The following is a 17,920-nucleotide window of genomic DNA, read 5'->3' as shown; positions in this document are numbered from 1 at the left end:
TTACTGCCTTGGGAGCAACACCTCCACCTCACTTGTGACAAAATTTTATTATTGGTAGTCTACCTACTTATGAAAATGGCGTTTCTCAATGTGGTAATTACGCAAATGAAAGGCCCAGGTTAAAGGTGGATCTATGCTAAGAAAATTTCAGAAGGCATAAAAGTTTTGGGGTTTTTTGTTTTTTATTAAAGTAACACTGTGCAGATAAATCACCACGGCTGCGTTTCCGTGAACGTGAAATTACTCCAAAATGAAGTTTATTTATGGAAATAAACGTCGCCGTAACTTCCTGGAACTCGCAGCGGAACTAGAGGCACGGGCTCCAGGGAGCGCGGGCGGACAGAAGCCCGAGGAACGCGTCCGGCACGGCTCCCCATCCCGGTCCGCCCCGGCTCTCCGCGGCTTCAGTCCCCGGCACCGCGCCCGAGGGCCTCACCCGAGTCAGCATGCTCCCGCCTCTGGCAGACTACCGATCTTCCGCAGCGTTCGCCCAAGAACAAAGAGAAACGCCACGCTTCCGGGTTCTGCTAGGAGGTCACGGGTTGCCTTACAGTTCCTGTTTCCGTTCTCGTGAGATTGTACTTTCAGTGCCCAAATCCCGCCGGAGGCACAGGTCCCGCGAGACCTGCTCCGAACCTCTGTTTAAGCCAGGGTGTTCCTTTCCAAAGTCACCCTTCACGTCCGTCCCCGGGGAGTCGACAAAAGATCTTTATCGTTATTAGGCTGTCAGGGTTTTATAGCCAGAGGCATGGCAATTTATAAGACCAAGCTCCACGTTGAGGGAAGCGCTAAAAGTGTTAAGTGGTGCTTTTCCTTGGGATCGCCTGGGATGAGGCAGCCTTCCAATGGGGAGTGTTAAATATTACACTGAAATACCTAGTAAAGCTCTCACCAGAGAGGAGCCTACGCTGAAGGCTGGCTGACAGTATCACCAGCCTGACAGGCATGAGACATTTGTGTCTGGGTGGATCAGCCTGCTGAAGCAGTGGACCCCAAAGAAATGGGAGAGAGGGGAACTTGTCTTGTAGATTTTCAACAGTTGTAACATGTCATCCCATCTTCTAACAAGAGGAGGTTAAAAACCAGATAATGATTGCACCCTAGTCCCAGGGACCACGGAAGTTTCATTAGGACCCCAAAGACCAACATGGGGGAGTGTTTAGTGTATCTTTTTGCTCTTTTTCCCAATGTTCCTTTTTGTTTCTTTGTTCTTTTTCCCAATTCACATTCAATAAATGTTTTTTTTTTCTGCTTCCCACTTTCATTTTTGTTTTTTAGATAGGCTTATTGAGGGTAAGTGGGTGGACTTGATATAATAGCTATTACATCATTGGTGCTTCATTAATTCATTGTTATTTTTTTTGAAGTTGATGTTTTTATTTATTTATTTATTTGTTTATTTATTTAAGATTTCTGTCTCTTCCCCGCCACCGCCTCCCATTCCCCTCCCCCTCCCCCAATTAAGTCCCCCTCCCTCATCAGCCCAAAGAGCAGTCCGGGTTCCCTGCCCTGTATAACCAAGAATTGAGACCCAGGGACCACGAAGAATCCACCAAGCCACCAGCACATTCAACAAGCAGCAACAACGTTGATTGTATTAGGAATTACCATCAATTAGATTTTCCTTGTTTTGTAACAAACCTGCAATTTCTCCGAGATGATTTGGTCTCTTACAATAAGTAGGCATCATCGTTTTGAGATAGCAGTGGATGCTCAAAATGTCAGTGGAGGTATATGCAATAGGTAGGCGCTGGCCTCTTAACCCTGTTGCAAAGAAATGTGATTTAAAGCTTAGCATGTTTATTTAGGCAAGTTTCTCAGAAATCTAAAGGGTCGCCTTAGAATTTCGATTTGAGGCAAAATAAAATACAATATTTGGTATGCAAATAATTAAATGAATATCACCTGTTGTATATTTGGGGAAAAATAATTCATCTACCTTTTATCTGTAATAAGAAGAGAGATTTTGTATATTTTCATTGTTCATTATAAAATGTTTCAACCACTGAATTAATATACTAACTTTATATTTGCAAAGTAGACCTAGAAAATAGGTAGCCTCATATTAGGATGTTAAACTTGAAAAGGTCAAATCTATTGGTAGATTAGTTTTGAACTACTGAAAACATGAGATAAGAAACAGAACCGACAATTAAGTATGAGAATTTAGTTAAGTGTTTCCTAGTTAATATTGTTTTGAGGTGGTGTCTCATGTAGCTCAGACTGGCCTTGAAGTCACCAGGTAGTGAACTGATCCCCCTTCTTCCACCTCTAAGGTTCTGAGGCTATGTGTGGTATGCTTTTAGGCTTAGTTTATGTAGTTGCTGGCACTGAACTATAGCGTTGTGAATGCTAAAATGAACCACATCCCAGCCCCGTTTGTTTTTTTCCTTTCAATAATAGTTTCAAAGACTTGGTTGATTAATAAATTAAAGGATTAATAACACCTCTAAGCAAAATTTTTTTAATTTAAGCAATTTTATCATTAAATCATTTGACATAAGGAGTGCTTTTGGATATACTTCATAACCTATTTCCAACAATTTTATAAATTTTCATATTTATACAAACTATGTCTCAAACTCTCCTTGTTTATGGTGCCAAAAAGGTAAAGATCCACTGGGTAGTAAGGCCAGTCAGACATTGTGTAAACTCCTTGTTCCTTGAAGCCAACGGCAATCAAGGTTAGAGAACATAGTCCAGGCAGTTGTGGACTTCCAGTTCAGGTGAGACTATTACTTTAGGGGTCCAGGTATTGTGTACAAATCCAAGCACACAATCCAATATAGAAGAAGTAAATGCGACCTCTATTTTTATTCCGTTTTAGGATTTTTTGTTTGTTTGTTTGCTTTTTTGGTTAAACTTCCTTTTGTAGGGGGGCATAAAATGTATGTTGTATAGGTAAATATGAACACCTTCATGTTGATGTTTGGTTTTTGTTTTGTGTGTTTGGTTCTTGAAGACAGGGTCTCCCTGTGTAAGCCTGGCTGTCATGGAACCCATTCAAGGCTGGCCTTGAATAGGAGATCCACCTGCCTCTGCCTCCTAGGATTGCACCACTAGCCCTGGTTTCACAGTTAAAGTTTTAATCCCCAGTGTCTTACTTAGGTTGGGAATGCCTTTAAAAGGGTTGATCGTGTTAAAATGCTGTTGTGAGGATGAGTGCTACTCCAGGTAAGTGACAGTTTTTGAAAGGGATACATTGAGACACTAGGGACAATAGAGAAACAGTAACCTGGCACTAAGGTAAAAAGCCTTTGAAAAAGTCAATCTTACATTCACTTCAGCCTTAAACTTACAGCCTTCGGAAATCAAAGAAAACAACTATTTAATCCACTAAAATGGCGGTGCTTAGCTATGCTAACCCTAGCCCAATAGTAGCAAAAGGTGAAGAATAATATTCAAATGGTCTTTGATAATACATGTAATAAAAAGTTGAGGACCACTGATTAATTCACTGTGTTGTACACTGTTCCCTCAACAGTATATAAATGGAACTTACAAATGATGACTTATATCCTATTTACCCTTTAGTTATAAAACTGAGCCACCAATTAAAGGGAAAAATATTTCTCCTTTCCTGTTTTTGTTGTTGTTTGTTTGTTTCTGGAATGGAATAAGTTTGTACACTTCTGTTTCAACAAAACAAAAAGATTATTACAATTTTCATCATCTCTGCCATACTTTAAAACCTGCATTGTCTGAATTTACTCTCTGGATCAGATGATATATACCTCTCAATAAAGAAGTATCAGCAGACATCTCTTATAAAGTGTCCTCTATTCAGACAAAAACAGGTAATAAAAGCCAGGGGGTAATTAAGTTACAACTCTATTTATAAAGCAGTTTCTATTTTAGAAAACATTTAGTCGAATGGTGGTAACATACGCCTTTCATCCCAGCATTTAGGAGGTGGATTTTCTGTTAAGTTTGAGGCCAGCCTGGTCTACAGAGCCGAGTTCCAAGACAGCCAGGACTACATATAGAAACCTGTCTTAAAAAAAATAAAACCAAAGCCAAACCAAACCAAACAAACTAATCAAAGAAACAAAAACAAACCCTTAAAGTTAAAAAAAAAGAAACAGCACTTAAATAACTATTAAAAATTATAAATTTGTTTGCCTCAGTACAGAAACAATTGAAAATTGGGGAAAACATAAATAAGATCTCTTGAAATTTCGGCTAGCATTCTATACAGTTCCACACCCCACATTCATTACATACAATAGCATATATGTAGTATATACATATGAATTACCCAGTAAATGCACATGGAATTTTCTTCTAAATAAGATAAAATATATCTTTTGGGAAGTAGAGTTAACAAAGCACTGGTGACAGTAGCACAGACACACACATCACAATATTGTTTCTAACATCCTTATGTAGTTTTCATATAAAAAACAATTTAATCCACCAATTTAACTCTTTCCATAGTAATAATGCAAAAGAAAATAAATCAATTTGCTAAAGAAATTCATTCAAAATCAGGAAAGGGAAAGATACATGGGATACTGGTGTAAATTATTTTTTATTCTTTGAAATGCTATAATTCATGATGAATAAGAATGAAAATGTATAATATAACAAAATAAGCATAGAAGTGTTAAAATCTGAAAGGATTTACAAAACATCTTTTAGAGGATTTTTACACTGCTTTAAGAAAACATATGATTATAGAAAACATCAATTCTAGTTTATGTTACATTCAATTTCAAAATCATTTTTATGAAATAGAGTCGGCAATTACTGTATTCTACAGTAAACATTGGTAGGAAGCAATAATTTTTTTAAAAAAAATTTTATTCTCAAAGCAGATGAATGTTAAAAGATAGCAAAAGTGCGAGTTTAGTTTTAACAGGGAATTTAAATATTACAAAATGAACTAAAAAGATGAGCACTTGTTCCTCTAAAATCCAGTTCCGATTTAGCATCCTGTGTTCATGTGATTCTCCTAAAAAACCTAATTCTGCATATAGGTTTTGCATAGAAATGAAAATGCATTTTTGTCAGTATGCAAGGTAGGTACCATGCAAAAACTCAAAGAAACTCCAACAATGCTAACTAGAATAACGTGACCTGATTGATCCAGGTCCAGTGAGCTAAAATGTGAACACAATACCCTGTAAACATTTAAAAGACAAATAATCAATGACTATCTACCTTAGACGGACTTACATTCAGAAACCCAGTATATGTCAATTGCCAGTATAAGGTACCAGACTTAGCAACGTGATAGGGAAATTGTTCTTTATATTCGCCTTGACTTAAAGGCATACTTTCAATTGAATATTACATTATGAATCTATTACTAAGTGTAATCTCTAGAAGTTTTAGTAAAGGACAGATGAACAGGGAGTCTTATGAATGGCACTCAAGAGTAAAACAAGTGCTATCATTTGAAATGAAGAAGTCATGTTGGAATTTGCTCTTTATAAAATGATTTGAGCAAACATTTTCACTCAGATGACTGTGTTTGCTGTAAAGCTGAACTCTCGACACCCACAGTAGCCTTTGCAGTCTTCTTACCGTTAAGTTCAATGCATGGAAAAATGAAAACAACCCAAGGAGTCAGTGAAGATCCTAACGGATCAAAGTAACAGCGGAGGGCACCTGAGCTCGGAAAGTGTCCGGTCCTTTAGTTGGCTCCATTAGGGCTTTGAATAATGCCTCACAGTGCACATTTTTACTAATTTAAACAGAATTAGGATATTTCTGAAAAGGTATTTAACATGTCTTAACATTTATTGAGATCATCACCAAAGAAAACAAACAATGACAACAGAATAGAATTCTCTCCTCAGGTACTACTTTTAAATCACGTAATCGGGTAGAATCAAGCAAGGTCTGAGAACTTGCTTTTTAAAATAGCAACTATTTAAAAAAAACTATTTGAAAATTATGTCAAAATAGGGTGTACATTTTAAAAATAATGTTATCACAAAACATACCTCAAGCCAGTTAAACATATCCTGCTTGTACACTTCATGTCTGTCAAGTAAATCAACTTTCTACCCAGACAGTTTAATGAACACATCTGTAGAAAAGTGCACAGTCAATACAATAGCAAATTCAAACAAAAGCTTTAGAAAAAAATATAAAAATAGTTAAAATTTAGATTATAAATTCCCAGGAATTCCCTTTTAATGTACATGTACCTTATAAAAAAATGTTTAATGCATAGAAATACAGACTATTTAATAATCAGGTATGTAGAGTCCATTGGCTCCATTTCTGAGGAGGTTTTCCTTCAGGAGAATGTCCAAGAGTAGGCACGTGTAAACCAAAAACTCAACATCTTGCTAACTTGGCCAAATGTTCTGGTCATTTTGTTTCCTTTCTGCTTTAACCATAGAACATGGAGACATAAAGGATCAGGTCAGAAGTTCTTGGGTATTCTTTCCTCTATGGCCTCATGGATGTCTTGCCCCAGTCGTCAGTGTTCAGGGCTTTTCTGTTTGGGGAAAGGTCTCAGCTCACTTTGTTGGTATTAAAAAGACCAACCCATCTGACTTGGTTATGAGATCATGTCCTGAGCATCACCATTAGGTCTCTGTCGCACAGCCAGGGGAGGCAGTGGCTTCCCATAGAAATCTGCATAAAGAAGGGAAATGGAAAGCATAAAACAGTATGGTAATCAAGTTTGTCACAGCTATTCTTTTCCAGCCAACATCTTTAAAACAAGATGCAGACAATTCTCAAATGAGTGAATGGGGAGCGGGGGAGAGACAGAAAATGGAAGCAAACAAAAATCCAAGAAAATATGAATGAATTCAAAACATAACAACATGGGTAAATTCTAAATGACTGGTAAAATGTTGTACCAAACAAACATACTTAAAAAGTTTTTTTTTTAAATTGCACATTTACATTAGGAAAAAAAATACAAAATATTGAGAATCTATGCCATCTGCTACTAAGCCCCTGGTCAGTTACTATTTGTATAAACCATGTTTATTTCTAATGATTGGTATAGGAGGTTATTCTGTCTATGTGTTGCTTTCATTGGTTGAATAAAGAAACTGCCTTGGCCTTTTGATAGGGCAGCACTTAGGTAGGCAGAGTAGACAGAACTGAATTCTGGGAAGAAGAGCAGACAGAGAACCGTCATGGAGCTGTCAGGTCAGACATGCTGAATCTTTCCCGGTAAGCCATGACCTCGTGGTGACATACAGATTATTAGAAATGGGTTAAATCAAGATGTGAGAGTTAGCCAATAAGAGGCTACAACTAATGGGCCAGGCAGTGTTTAAATAAATATGTTTCTGTGTGATTGTTTCAGGTGTAAGCTAGCTAGGCATTCGGGACAAAGGGCCCGCGCTCCTCTCGGGAGCCTGGGACAATAAGCAGGCCGCTCGTTCCCTACAAATGATCATTATGTCTAGGTATTTTAGGAGAAGCAGACTAACCTCCCTTACCTAATCCTACTACAATTCTGTGGCTTGCTAACTATATTGTACAAAATGATCTTTCTTTTTGAATATGTAAATTACTAGTAACTGAATCCAGAGTCTCCTGCATGCTAGGTAATTCCTCTATTATTGAGTCATCTTCCCAGGCCACAATCGTTCCTTTTATCATAAAAATCATACTCTTGTTTGTTTGCTTGCTTGTTTTTTCAAGGTACTACTGCCTGGCTCATTTATATTCTTTTAAAAAGTATTACATTTACTTATTCTGATGTTTGTGTATGAACAATGTGTGGGAGTTGGTTCTCTCTTCAACTGTGTTGATCTTGTGGATCAAATTCAGGTCTTTAGGCATGGCAACGAAAAGTACCTTTACCAGCTAAGTTGACTCACCGACTCAAATTTCTATTTATTTCTTTGCCACAAATTAGATTATAAAGCTAATGTCACATTTAAGTCAACTTAAAATTATTTTAGAAGCACAAGTGTACAAAAACACTTAAGATAAATATATTGGAAATGGACGAGGGGAAATATTTTAATATTAAGATAAATATATTGGAAATGCACGAGGGGAAATATTTTAATATTAAGATAAATATATTGGAAATGGATGAGGGGAAATATTTTTAAAGCAAATGTAAATAAAAAACAAAAACTAAGCTGCCAAGAAAGAAATATTAAAGTAATAATATAAACATAAAATATTAAAGTAAAGATTTCAAAACCAGATAGACCTAAGTTCAAGTCTTGATTCTGCAGCTTAGTGGAATAAAAGCTTTGGCTCTTGCCTAAAGTAGTTTGGCTAACAATATTACATGGCAATTTGGAAGAATTATAATTGTCAAGCATAATGGTAGGTACCTATTACTTGATATTATTATTATGATAAAATTATAAGATATAGCCAATTATGCTAATGAATTTTAAAATATTTTTATTAAAAGATCAAATGTATGTATGTAGAATGTCCTTTTTGTCTTCCAAAAAATTAGTCTATTTTTGTAGTAGGTTCTGTATCACATCCTTACAGGAAACTAAATCATCCTATAAGATACAGCATTTTAATTTTCTAAACATTTTCATAGTGATTATCAAACATTTTTAAGATGAAATTTAGAGAGCAGTGAAAAGATACAAATATATTTAACTTTCTTTATAATTTTAAGCTTTGTTAATATTCTTTAATTTGTATAGCTGGTATTTTTGACTATCTAAACTGATTCATTTCTCATGATGTGGAATATAGACTGAGAGTGTTCACAATATAAATACGGACTCTCATTTTAAGCCTCTTCGAATGCTTCTGTTCTACCTGTTATACAGAGAAAGCTTTGTAGGCAATAACAGTGATTATAGAAACATGCTATTACCAAAGCAAATGCCTGTAATCAAAGTAAGAATCTCCCTTAAGCTGCTTTCAATCTGATAATGGCAATTTTTGTCAAGGCAGTGAAGTTTAAATCACAAACCCCGTACAGCTGGTTTTTAATTATCCACTAGCTCATTGTAAGTCACTGCATATTTATCACCAGACTTTGGACCACATATATCTATATACAATTGGAAAGAACTGGGTTCAAAATTAGTAATAAGAAGAGGGTCTGGGGGGATGGGTCTGAGGTTAAGAACACAGGCTACTCTTCCATGGGGACCAGGGTTCAATTTCAGCAACCATAATATGGCTCACATATATCTGTAACTCTGATTCCAGGGGATCTAATGCCGTTTTGTGGCCTCTGCAGGCACAGGCCCACATATGGCACACGGACATACACACAGGTAAAACACTATACACACTAAGTAATTTTTTGTTGTTTTCTTAAATCTAGTAACACTATGTCCATGCAATAAATGACCATTAGCTCCTGAAAAATTACTAGTAGTAAGCCTTTATATTTTAATATATAAGGCCTTCACCACCTAGTCCAATGCCAGAAATCCATTTTCAATGTTTTCCTATAATTTTAAATTTCCTCTCCTAACCACTATGTAACTTCATGCCTTCAGACCATTTTTCAGACAAACCACTCTTCTTTTCTGTCTCTGTTTTTGTTGCTGTTGTTTGGTTTTTCTTCTTCAGACAGGCTCTCATGTAGCTTAGGCTGGCCTGGAACTCCCAAGCCTTTTGCCTCAGCATTCAACCGTGCTAGCATTACAGGCATGCTTACATTTGGATCCTGCTTATACTGGCTTTTCTTATTTGAACCCATAGTTTTTATGTCTCTTTCTATAACTTCCCATGGAGTTTCTGAAAAGTACTCCAATTTTCCACTAAAGAACTTATAGTTTCAGATAAGTAATTTGGAGAACTACAGTAATTTGGAGGACTATTTATTCTATTAAATCAGAAAAAAATGCATGTCTTATTCATCTTGATATCACAAATATTTAGCTGGTGTCAAATAAATAAATACACACTGTTATTGTTTGTGTCTGAAATGATCCCTTCCCCCTTCCCAGCTCATGTGTTTCAACACAATAGTCCTGAACTGGTGGTGCTGCCATTTTGAAGATTGTGGAACCTACAGAAAATTAGTAAGAGAGGGATGAAGTACTTGCTGCGATGAATATTATTAGCAGTTCCTAGACTTTTAGTTAGTTTTCAGGATGAATATAGGAGAGTGTAGAGCTATTGGTTAGAGAAGCCTAGAATGTTATATATGAAAAATCAATGGACATTCCGCTACACATCTAGAAGCTAAGGCCAACAGATATGCATGCAGTGAAGGCCACCAGCAGGAGGATTCAGATGGAAACAAAGACTCTACTGGGTTTGGGTAAGTGGCCATTACACAAAGATTCTAGCCACATCATAGTCATTCTGAATTCAAAAGTAATAGACAAGTTTATTTGATGTTTAACATTCAGACTGTGGCATGGTTACTGTTAAATGCTTTCAGCTACATACTAAGAATAGAGAGCAAAGAATGGAAAAGAAAGAGAAGCAGCAGCTGGGCCTGGAAAAGGAAAAGAGCACATTTATCACAAAGCAAGTGCAGACACTGTAGGCCTGATTACTAAAGAGATTAGCATCAGGAAAGAGAAGCTACACACTTCAAACACTGCACTACAACAACAAAAAGGGTAAACAGGAAGCTATAGCTCCAGAGACGGGCCTAGAATGTAAAAGTACAAACTCACTTGGAAGATTTTCATTTACAAAGAGAGAACAGAGAATGTGAATCCCAGCATTTGGTGGACAGAGGCAAGTGGATCTCTGTGAGTTCAAGGACATCCTGGTCTACAGAGTGAGTTTCAGGGCAGCCAAAGATACACAGAGAAACCCTGTCTCAAAAAAACCCAAAAATTAAAAAGAAAAATAAAAGAAATAGAGTTTAAAATAAAGTCATGTAGATAGAAAATACACAGAGACTCTGGATAATGTATATTATTGTGTTGTCTTTGAATTGCATGACTGCCAAGGAAAGAGCAACAGCTGCTAAAAGACATTTGATTATAAATGCTGCTGAATTAATCCAACATATATATTTTGAAAATGCCTTGACTTCAAAATTGAAGTCAAAAAATATGTTACTTTGGAGAAGAGGTTTTGCTTTTGTTTCCCCAGGAATTGAGAAGCTGTGAATTCATTCTGGGTTAAGAAACATCATATTTGATCAAGGAAGACCCACTGAGAAATCTTCAATAGGAGCAGATGGCCCAGATGTCTGAGTTCTACATCCAGAACAGTTTCAAGACTGCTGGCTGAGATGATCAAGCCTCACAGAATACTCCGGTCAGGACTTTGTCATAATTCAAAAATTTCTTTAGGTCCCCATAAGATTATCATCAGCCCCAATCAGCAGAAAGTAGCCTGGAAAACTACACTCATATTGCCCCCCCCCAATGGATTATGGCTGTTTATCTTTGTTTAGAGTGTTGGTTATAAGATGTTATGGCTAATGGTCTGGACAAAAAGCTAAACAAAGGATATTAGATCCAGAGTTCTTGTTTTGAAAAGGGGGTTGCTGTGGGACAATGGTCTTTTATCCTGTCACTTGTATTATTTTAATAAAACACTGATTGGCCAGTAGCCAGGCAGGAAGAAGAGTTGGGGAGACTAGAACAGGAGGAAAGAGTCAGTCTGCAGTCCTCACCCAGACACAGAGCAAGCAAGATGAGAACTCATCATTGATAAAGGAAGCAAGCCACGTGGCTAGCACAGCCAAGAATTATGGGCTAATATAAGTAGTAAGAGTTAATAAGAAGCCAGAACTAATTAATAGGCCAACCAGTTTATAATTAACATAGGCCTCTGTGTGCTTCTTTGGGACTGAATGGCTACGGGATTGGGCAGGACAGAAACCCCTGGCAACAGGTGACCTACTAGGAAAAGGCCACCTAGAGAAACATTTTGTAGCCATGAAGAGACACTTAGCTCTATCTTCAGCTGGCAGTAGAACTTGCTACTGTCCCTGTGGTAATGGTTTGCAGGCATAAAGAATGGAAGAGTTACAAGACTGTGGAAGCTGCTGAACGAGGTGCAGAGGACAGCCTAAGGCAGGGGCATGCTTAGCAATAGCAGATTCTCTGAGAAAAGTCTCTGGCAATGGGAACCAAGAAGCTGTGAAGATGAGGCCTAAGGTGCTACACTGGGATCAACACAACATGGGCTGTCTACTGAGGAGAACTGTAGGTCCTGGGGGCCTACCTTAAGAGAAAGGCCATGTGTGCTGCAATTGACAAAGCCCGGGTGAAGGACGGAACAACACCATTGGAACTGTTATACCACCATGGGTCTTATATGCCTCTGCCTCCCAAGTGCTGGGATTAAAGGCGTGCGCCACCATTGCCCGGCATAAATATAATTTTTTAATTTTCACCAATGATCATGTAGAAACCATTAGGGGCCTGTACAGTATTCTGAAAATGAAAGCAAGAAGCAGGCTTGACTACTTTCGAATAGTATCAGTTCAGTGTGACAAATGTTGAGTTTATGGTAACACTTTTCCTAAAGATTCGGTATCTTTTTCTACTAAGTAATCCTCTTAGGAAACAGTTCTCTTACATTAACACAGAAAGTGTATTGGATGCTCGTAATGAAAAGTTATGGAACTACAGTTAGACTTAGTCTTTTGCATTCTAGGTTCAATGTGAAGCCTAGGCCTGGGAGTCCTATCTTTCCTTAGGCTTTATTTCTTGGAGTTCTAAGGCAAGGCACTGTGAAGATTATAGCTATGCCCATTTCATAAGGAAAACTGTTTTCTTGATTCAAAAAAGGCTTCAAAAACCTTTCTGTATTTAGTTTACTAATCTGATCTCTCATTTTATATGGTGTGCTGATCTTGACTTCTTTTAATGTTTAGTAACTGGATTAAGCAATTACGTTCATGATCACACAGTGCACTGAGCACAGCAGGCATGACAGTTTCCTAGCACAGTCCATAAAGCTGCAGTAGCTCAGACTTCAGTTGTTGGAAAGCTTTCCCATCTTATAATTGTTTCTCTTAGGGTTATCATAAGTAAACACAGGAATGAATCTTCATGTATTTATATTAAGATTAAAAACTCAAATTATATAATAGTAAGGTGCATTTAAAAATTAAAAAATAAAAATAAACGTTAAAAGTATAATGAAAAGGATGGTAGTGGATCTGAGAGCTATCAAAAATAAAATACTAAAACTGTGAAGTTATAAGATAAAGAAAAGTGGATGGATCATGCAGAGATGTTATTTGAAAACTAGTCCTTTTGTATTACCATTATGACGTGTTTCACCAAGAGGCTCAAGTTTTGGAAGTCTAGTGACTTTGGGGGTTCCCCAGCCAACTACAGGAAAAGAAAAACATTGAGAAGCTCTGTTAAATGAATACTTGTTAAGGTCTTTGCAGAGGATCCCTCCTTGACAGGAAATGTACTTCACATTCTACATAATTTGATATAAGTCACACAATTCTGAACAGGAGCATTTTCAAGCGGCTTCATTCACCACGTTACTGTAGGATGATAACATTTGCTTTAGAATATTATAATTATATTAATGTTAGTTACAGTTAGCTCTCAACACACTTTTAGTGATAAATTCACACCTCTTCTCACCATCACAGATAAACTATTGGCTACCATTATAATGACTAGCAAAGGCTAAGAGAACTGTTTTGTTAAAAAATAAGATTAGAAATGAATCTTATAAAAGTTCATAATAAAAAATATGACCATTTGACGCTTTGGCACCAAGTCTACACAAATGTATGTATTCATTTCGGTCACACATATTTACCACCACTGTAAGAGGGGCCACTATGCTCAGTGCGTCCATTATCTCCTGCCACATCTTAGGAGGTGGATATACACCTTGCATTTATATTGAGAAAAATCACAGTTATATTAACTTGTAGGATAAAAAGACCCAGCATTTGAAATCTCAATCTAGTTGTCAATTCATTAAACTTCAATTCCCTTCAGCAATGTGTGGTATAGCTATTTCAAATATAATTTGATCACATTCTAGGGATTATTGTATAAAGTTATATTAATACATTTTACCATATAATTCTTAAAACAACACAGAAATGTTAACAAATGCTGCATAACACAGACAGTAAAGGGTTCTTTCTCATGAAATAATTAAATACCAATTTCTTCTTCCTTTCTTCCTACAGTGCTTAAAGCAGTGTTTCTATGTCCAGTGTCAATATCAATTACTCACCAGGAGGGGGCGGTGGGGGTGGCGTGGGACTTTTAGGCACAGACTCATCTGTATTGACTGGCTCCACACGATGACTCCTTTTCATTCTTAGTTTCTTAGTTCTCTTTTTACTGTTCTCTATAAGAATATAGACATAGAACTTAAGTTCATAAAAACGTGAACTTCTACAAAGTAAAAACAAAGATGAAAATGAGACTATTGTTATTATTACCATAATAACTGATTACACTCAAGTTTGGAACTACTATCCACAACCACGTATGAACTTAGGTACACTAAGAATACATTTTAGAAGGCCGACAGAAAAAGTATACGATAAATGAATAAAACACCAACATCCAATTTCTAAGAGAAGTCTTCATTTCCAAAATGAATGAGCATTTCTTTCAAACTCAGAGTCATTTTAAACAACTATAATTGTCTTAAGTGTAGGAATTTCCATAAAACTCAGAAAGGCGTACAGAAAGAGGAGAGATGGTGACACGCCTCAAGAGCGTGTCCAGTGTAAATATTTTAAGCACATCACATGGTAAGCCTCTCAGAATCTAATATTCTTTACAACGCAAAAACAGAAGTGATACAGACGCTCAAAGAAACACACATGAACATTTGAGGCTCTCTATATTAATGTATACATTTTAATAACATAAAACCAAAACTGAAGCGTATATTGAACAAACTTAGAACAAAGTTATAAAAGTATCTCACCTAAAAAATTCTGAACTAAAATACTTCATCTATTTAAATATATATGCAACATATCAGATATATAACAATTCATATTCTAAAATGAAAATTATCTGTAACATAAACAATAACCAACATCTGTGAAACCTACAAAGCTACAGGGAATACAAAAAAGTCTAGAAAACAATATTTTGTGAGCAAATGTAATCTCACTTCATGTAGGATAAAAACAGAAATAAAAATTGTTATATGACAGAACTATTTCTGTGAACATGATAAAAACCAAATATAAGTTTCCCTTCCATATGGCAGGTATGAAATGATGCGATTTAGCACCTGATTCTGATGATCGCTGGTCCAGCTCCTCTTCATTGTCCAGTTGCTGTGACAGGGCCTCCTTGTAACTCTCCACCAAGCCACTGTCATTGTTTTTGTGGCAGCCACGAGGTTGGTGTTCCTGCTCCACTTTATGTTCTGGGAGGCAAACCTCACGCTCTTTCTCTGTAGTCTGCTTCTTTTTCTCTTTTTCTTGCTTTTTTTCATTCTAACAAAAATGAAATACATTTATCTTTATCACAACAGTGGTATTTAAGATCATTTCAAGGAAAAAATCAAGTAAGCACTTTGGTGAATCAATATCACCGTGAAATGTGCAATGAATTGCGAATATAGCATTAAAACACACTAACTGCTAAATATTCACTACAGACAGAGGTCTAAAAACATAAATATTGCCAGTAGTTTCATAATCTAGAGATGACCAATGTTCTGTTTATAATTACCAATGTTTTCTCAGTCTTTCCTGCACTCATATAGACACATACCACCAATAAACATATGTGAATGTTATTCTCTCTGAATACGTGTATTACTTACCTGTTGATAAAACAAAAATGAACTCAAGGTTTTATTTTAAAATGTTTCCTTCCATATAATGAATGTATAAAGTACTTAAAATAGCACCTCAAATGCAGTAAACATTATGTGGTAGATACTATTATTTTCATAAACTGAATTAACATTTCTGGTTGTTTGTAGTATATATGTATGTATGAATGTATGCATGTATTCTATGCATGCATGTATATACATACACTTGTAACTGTGGGTGTATGTTGAGTTCAGAGGCTGGGAACATATGGCTTAAGATAGGGTCTCTAAGTAAATCTAAAGCTAAATTTGGCTAGATAGGCTGGCTAACGAGCTACAGAGATCCCTGTCTGTGTCTCCAAGCCACATTGTGTATTACAGCCACATTCCACCATGCCCATCTTTTTACAAGGTTCTAGGTATTGAAGCACAAAGGTCATTGCGCACATAGATCACTAGGAAAACCAGGAATGTTAAACACACGGGGACCTTTTCTCAGTGGAGGATATAAGATAAAGTACCTGTTTCCCCACCCAGAAGAATGGGAATGGAAGCAGGGTGCCTCTTTTGCTTTCTATGGAAACAGACCTCACCCACCTTTATCTACAGAGGCAGACCTCACCCAAATTCCCTAGAATGATTATCCCAGACTCTTCCCTCTAAGAGACTAGAATCTAGTGTGGTCTCTGACCAAGATAGCATAGAGGTCAACAGGATATGAAGTACCCGCGTCCTCTTCCCTAAGGATGGGTGAGGGTCTAGGGAGGGACCCTTTTGTGACTCGGAGACTGCTCTGCTACAGAGACTCTGCCTATTGAAAGGAGCTAACCTGCCTCCTTGTTCAGAAGTACCTAACAATGCTGCCTCCTTGTCCCCTCTATGCAATGACACTGCCTCCTTGTTCAGCTGTACTTAATAAACACACTGAGCTTCCCATGTGCTGTGGCTTCTCCACCAAGCCCAGATGTTTCTCTGTGTTTTTGTCTCTTTTTCATTCCCTCACCACCCTGAGTATGATAATCCCTGGAGTCATGCAGAATTTGGCAGTATAAAAATGTATTTAATCAATGACATTCCAACAGATGAAGTTATGTTAATTTTTCACTATTATAAGAAGGAAATTACCTTAGTGTTTTAAGTTACATTCTTATCAGTTCAGCTATGGATCAGCTGGTCAGTATATTTTAAAATAAAAGCAAATATTATATATGCCAGGGTTGGGAGAATGACATTTCTTTCTAAGTGATTCTGAGGATGGATGATAGTGGGGATTGAACTCAGGGTCTGTGTCTACTAGGCAACCGCTGTATCACTCTCTGGCTCACGGCCAATGCTGTAAGGCTGTAGCTCTGCTAAACTAGCAAATGTTAACTGGCACTGTTTTAATCTGATTTGAGTCTGACCTGACAATAATTTTGTTACTACTGGAGAAGATTATTAAACACCTTTAAGGCCATGCTCTCTCCCACCTTTTGGAATCCAATGCCCAGGTTTTTTATTATTCGTTAGTAAATTTTAGTATTAGTACACTGTCACAGGACTATGAGTCTGGTGTGTCTCTTTTAACATCAGGGTTATTTTATTTATTTATATTTTAGTTTTCATTAGGTATTTTAATCTGTATAGCAATTCTTTTAAATTCAAATGCAATAAAATCTAACTTTTTTATGATTTGTAGCTTGATTATTTATGTAAATGTGTAATATACATGAATATAACGTAATTTAAATTATCACAACAAGAAAATAGTATCAATTCTACTATAAAAAATATCAAATTTAATATGGCAAACCAGTTTTTATCAAACACAGTAACTATAAAATATTCAGCTTTTACTTTTATTCCTGTATATTTTGAAGCCATATTTCTCTTTTTACTGTGGCGTCCAGCCATGATAAGCTAAGTCTGGGCATGTCACTCAAAGGAAGTTCTTTACTTCCAACCATTAAATTATCAACTGGGACTCTGGCCATTGATAAATTTAATAAGAGGGCTGAGTCTCAGTAATTTACCCTGAGACAATGCCTGGCTGCAGGAGGAACCACACAGATTGCCTAACTCCCACCCAAGAGCGGACCATTCAAAGGAAATGCCTAGCATTCCAAGAGCTGTAGATAAAGACACCTGCCAGTACTCCTCAACAGGACACCCCTATCAGGGGCCCTAAACCTCAGAGATGCCTCATCCCCACCTTTACTACTATAAAAACCTCTAATTGAGCTCCAGGCTCTCCCGTTAGTCCAACACGCTGGACATGCAGAGAGACCGAGTTTGCAAACTTGATTAAAATTAAGGCTCTTTG

The 17,920-nt window shown here is 36.9% G+C and overlaps 2 protein-coding genes across 4 annotated transcripts in view; both read right to left on the bottom strand.

Annotated features, from left to right (window-relative positions):
- Nucleotides 1-541, bottom strand: part of Nsun3 (NOP2/Sun RNA methyltransferase 3) — a 43,554-nt gene extending 43,013 nt beyond the window's left edge. The window contains exon 1 of the mRNA XM_041678572.1: nt 437-541. Coding sequence (XP_041534506.1) covers nt 437-448 — 12 coding nt within the window. The 5' untranslated portion in view covers nt 449-541. The remainder of the gene's footprint in view (nt 1-436) is intronic.
- A 3,971-nt stretch (nt 542-4,512) lies between these two features.
- The window catches only part of Arl13b (ADP ribosylation factor like GTPase 13B), a 55,348-nt gene continuing 41,940 nt past the window's right edge, over nt 4,513-17,920 (bottom strand). For 2 of the 3 annotated variants that reach the window (XM_041678658.1, XM_041678660.1), the window contains exons 7-10: nt 15,085-15,292; nt 14,062-14,178; nt 13,113-13,181; nt 4,513-6,594 (exon numbers count right to left, since the gene is read on the bottom strand). In XM_041678658.1, coding sequence (XP_041534592.1) covers nt 6,518-6,594; nt 13,113-13,181; nt 14,062-14,178; nt 15,085-15,292 — 471 coding nt within the window. In that variant the 3' untranslated portion in view covers nt 4,513-6,517. The remainder of the gene's footprint in view (nt 6,595-13,112; nt 13,182-14,061; nt 14,179-15,084; nt 15,293-17,920) is intronic. The other variant, XM_041678659.1, reaches the window with a different exon arrangement.

Source organism: Microtus oregoni, unplaced genomic scaffold (assembly GCF_018167655.1).
Source record: "Microtus oregoni isolate MIOR12 unplaced genomic scaffold, Mior012 000030F_ref0000283, whole genome shotgun sequence".
Taxonomy (NCBI): domain Eukaryota; kingdom Metazoa; phylum Chordata; class Mammalia; order Rodentia; family Cricetidae; genus Microtus; species Microtus oregoni.
Note: the sequence above shows the minus strand (reverse complement) of the source record. Positions and strands in the feature narration are given on the sequence as shown.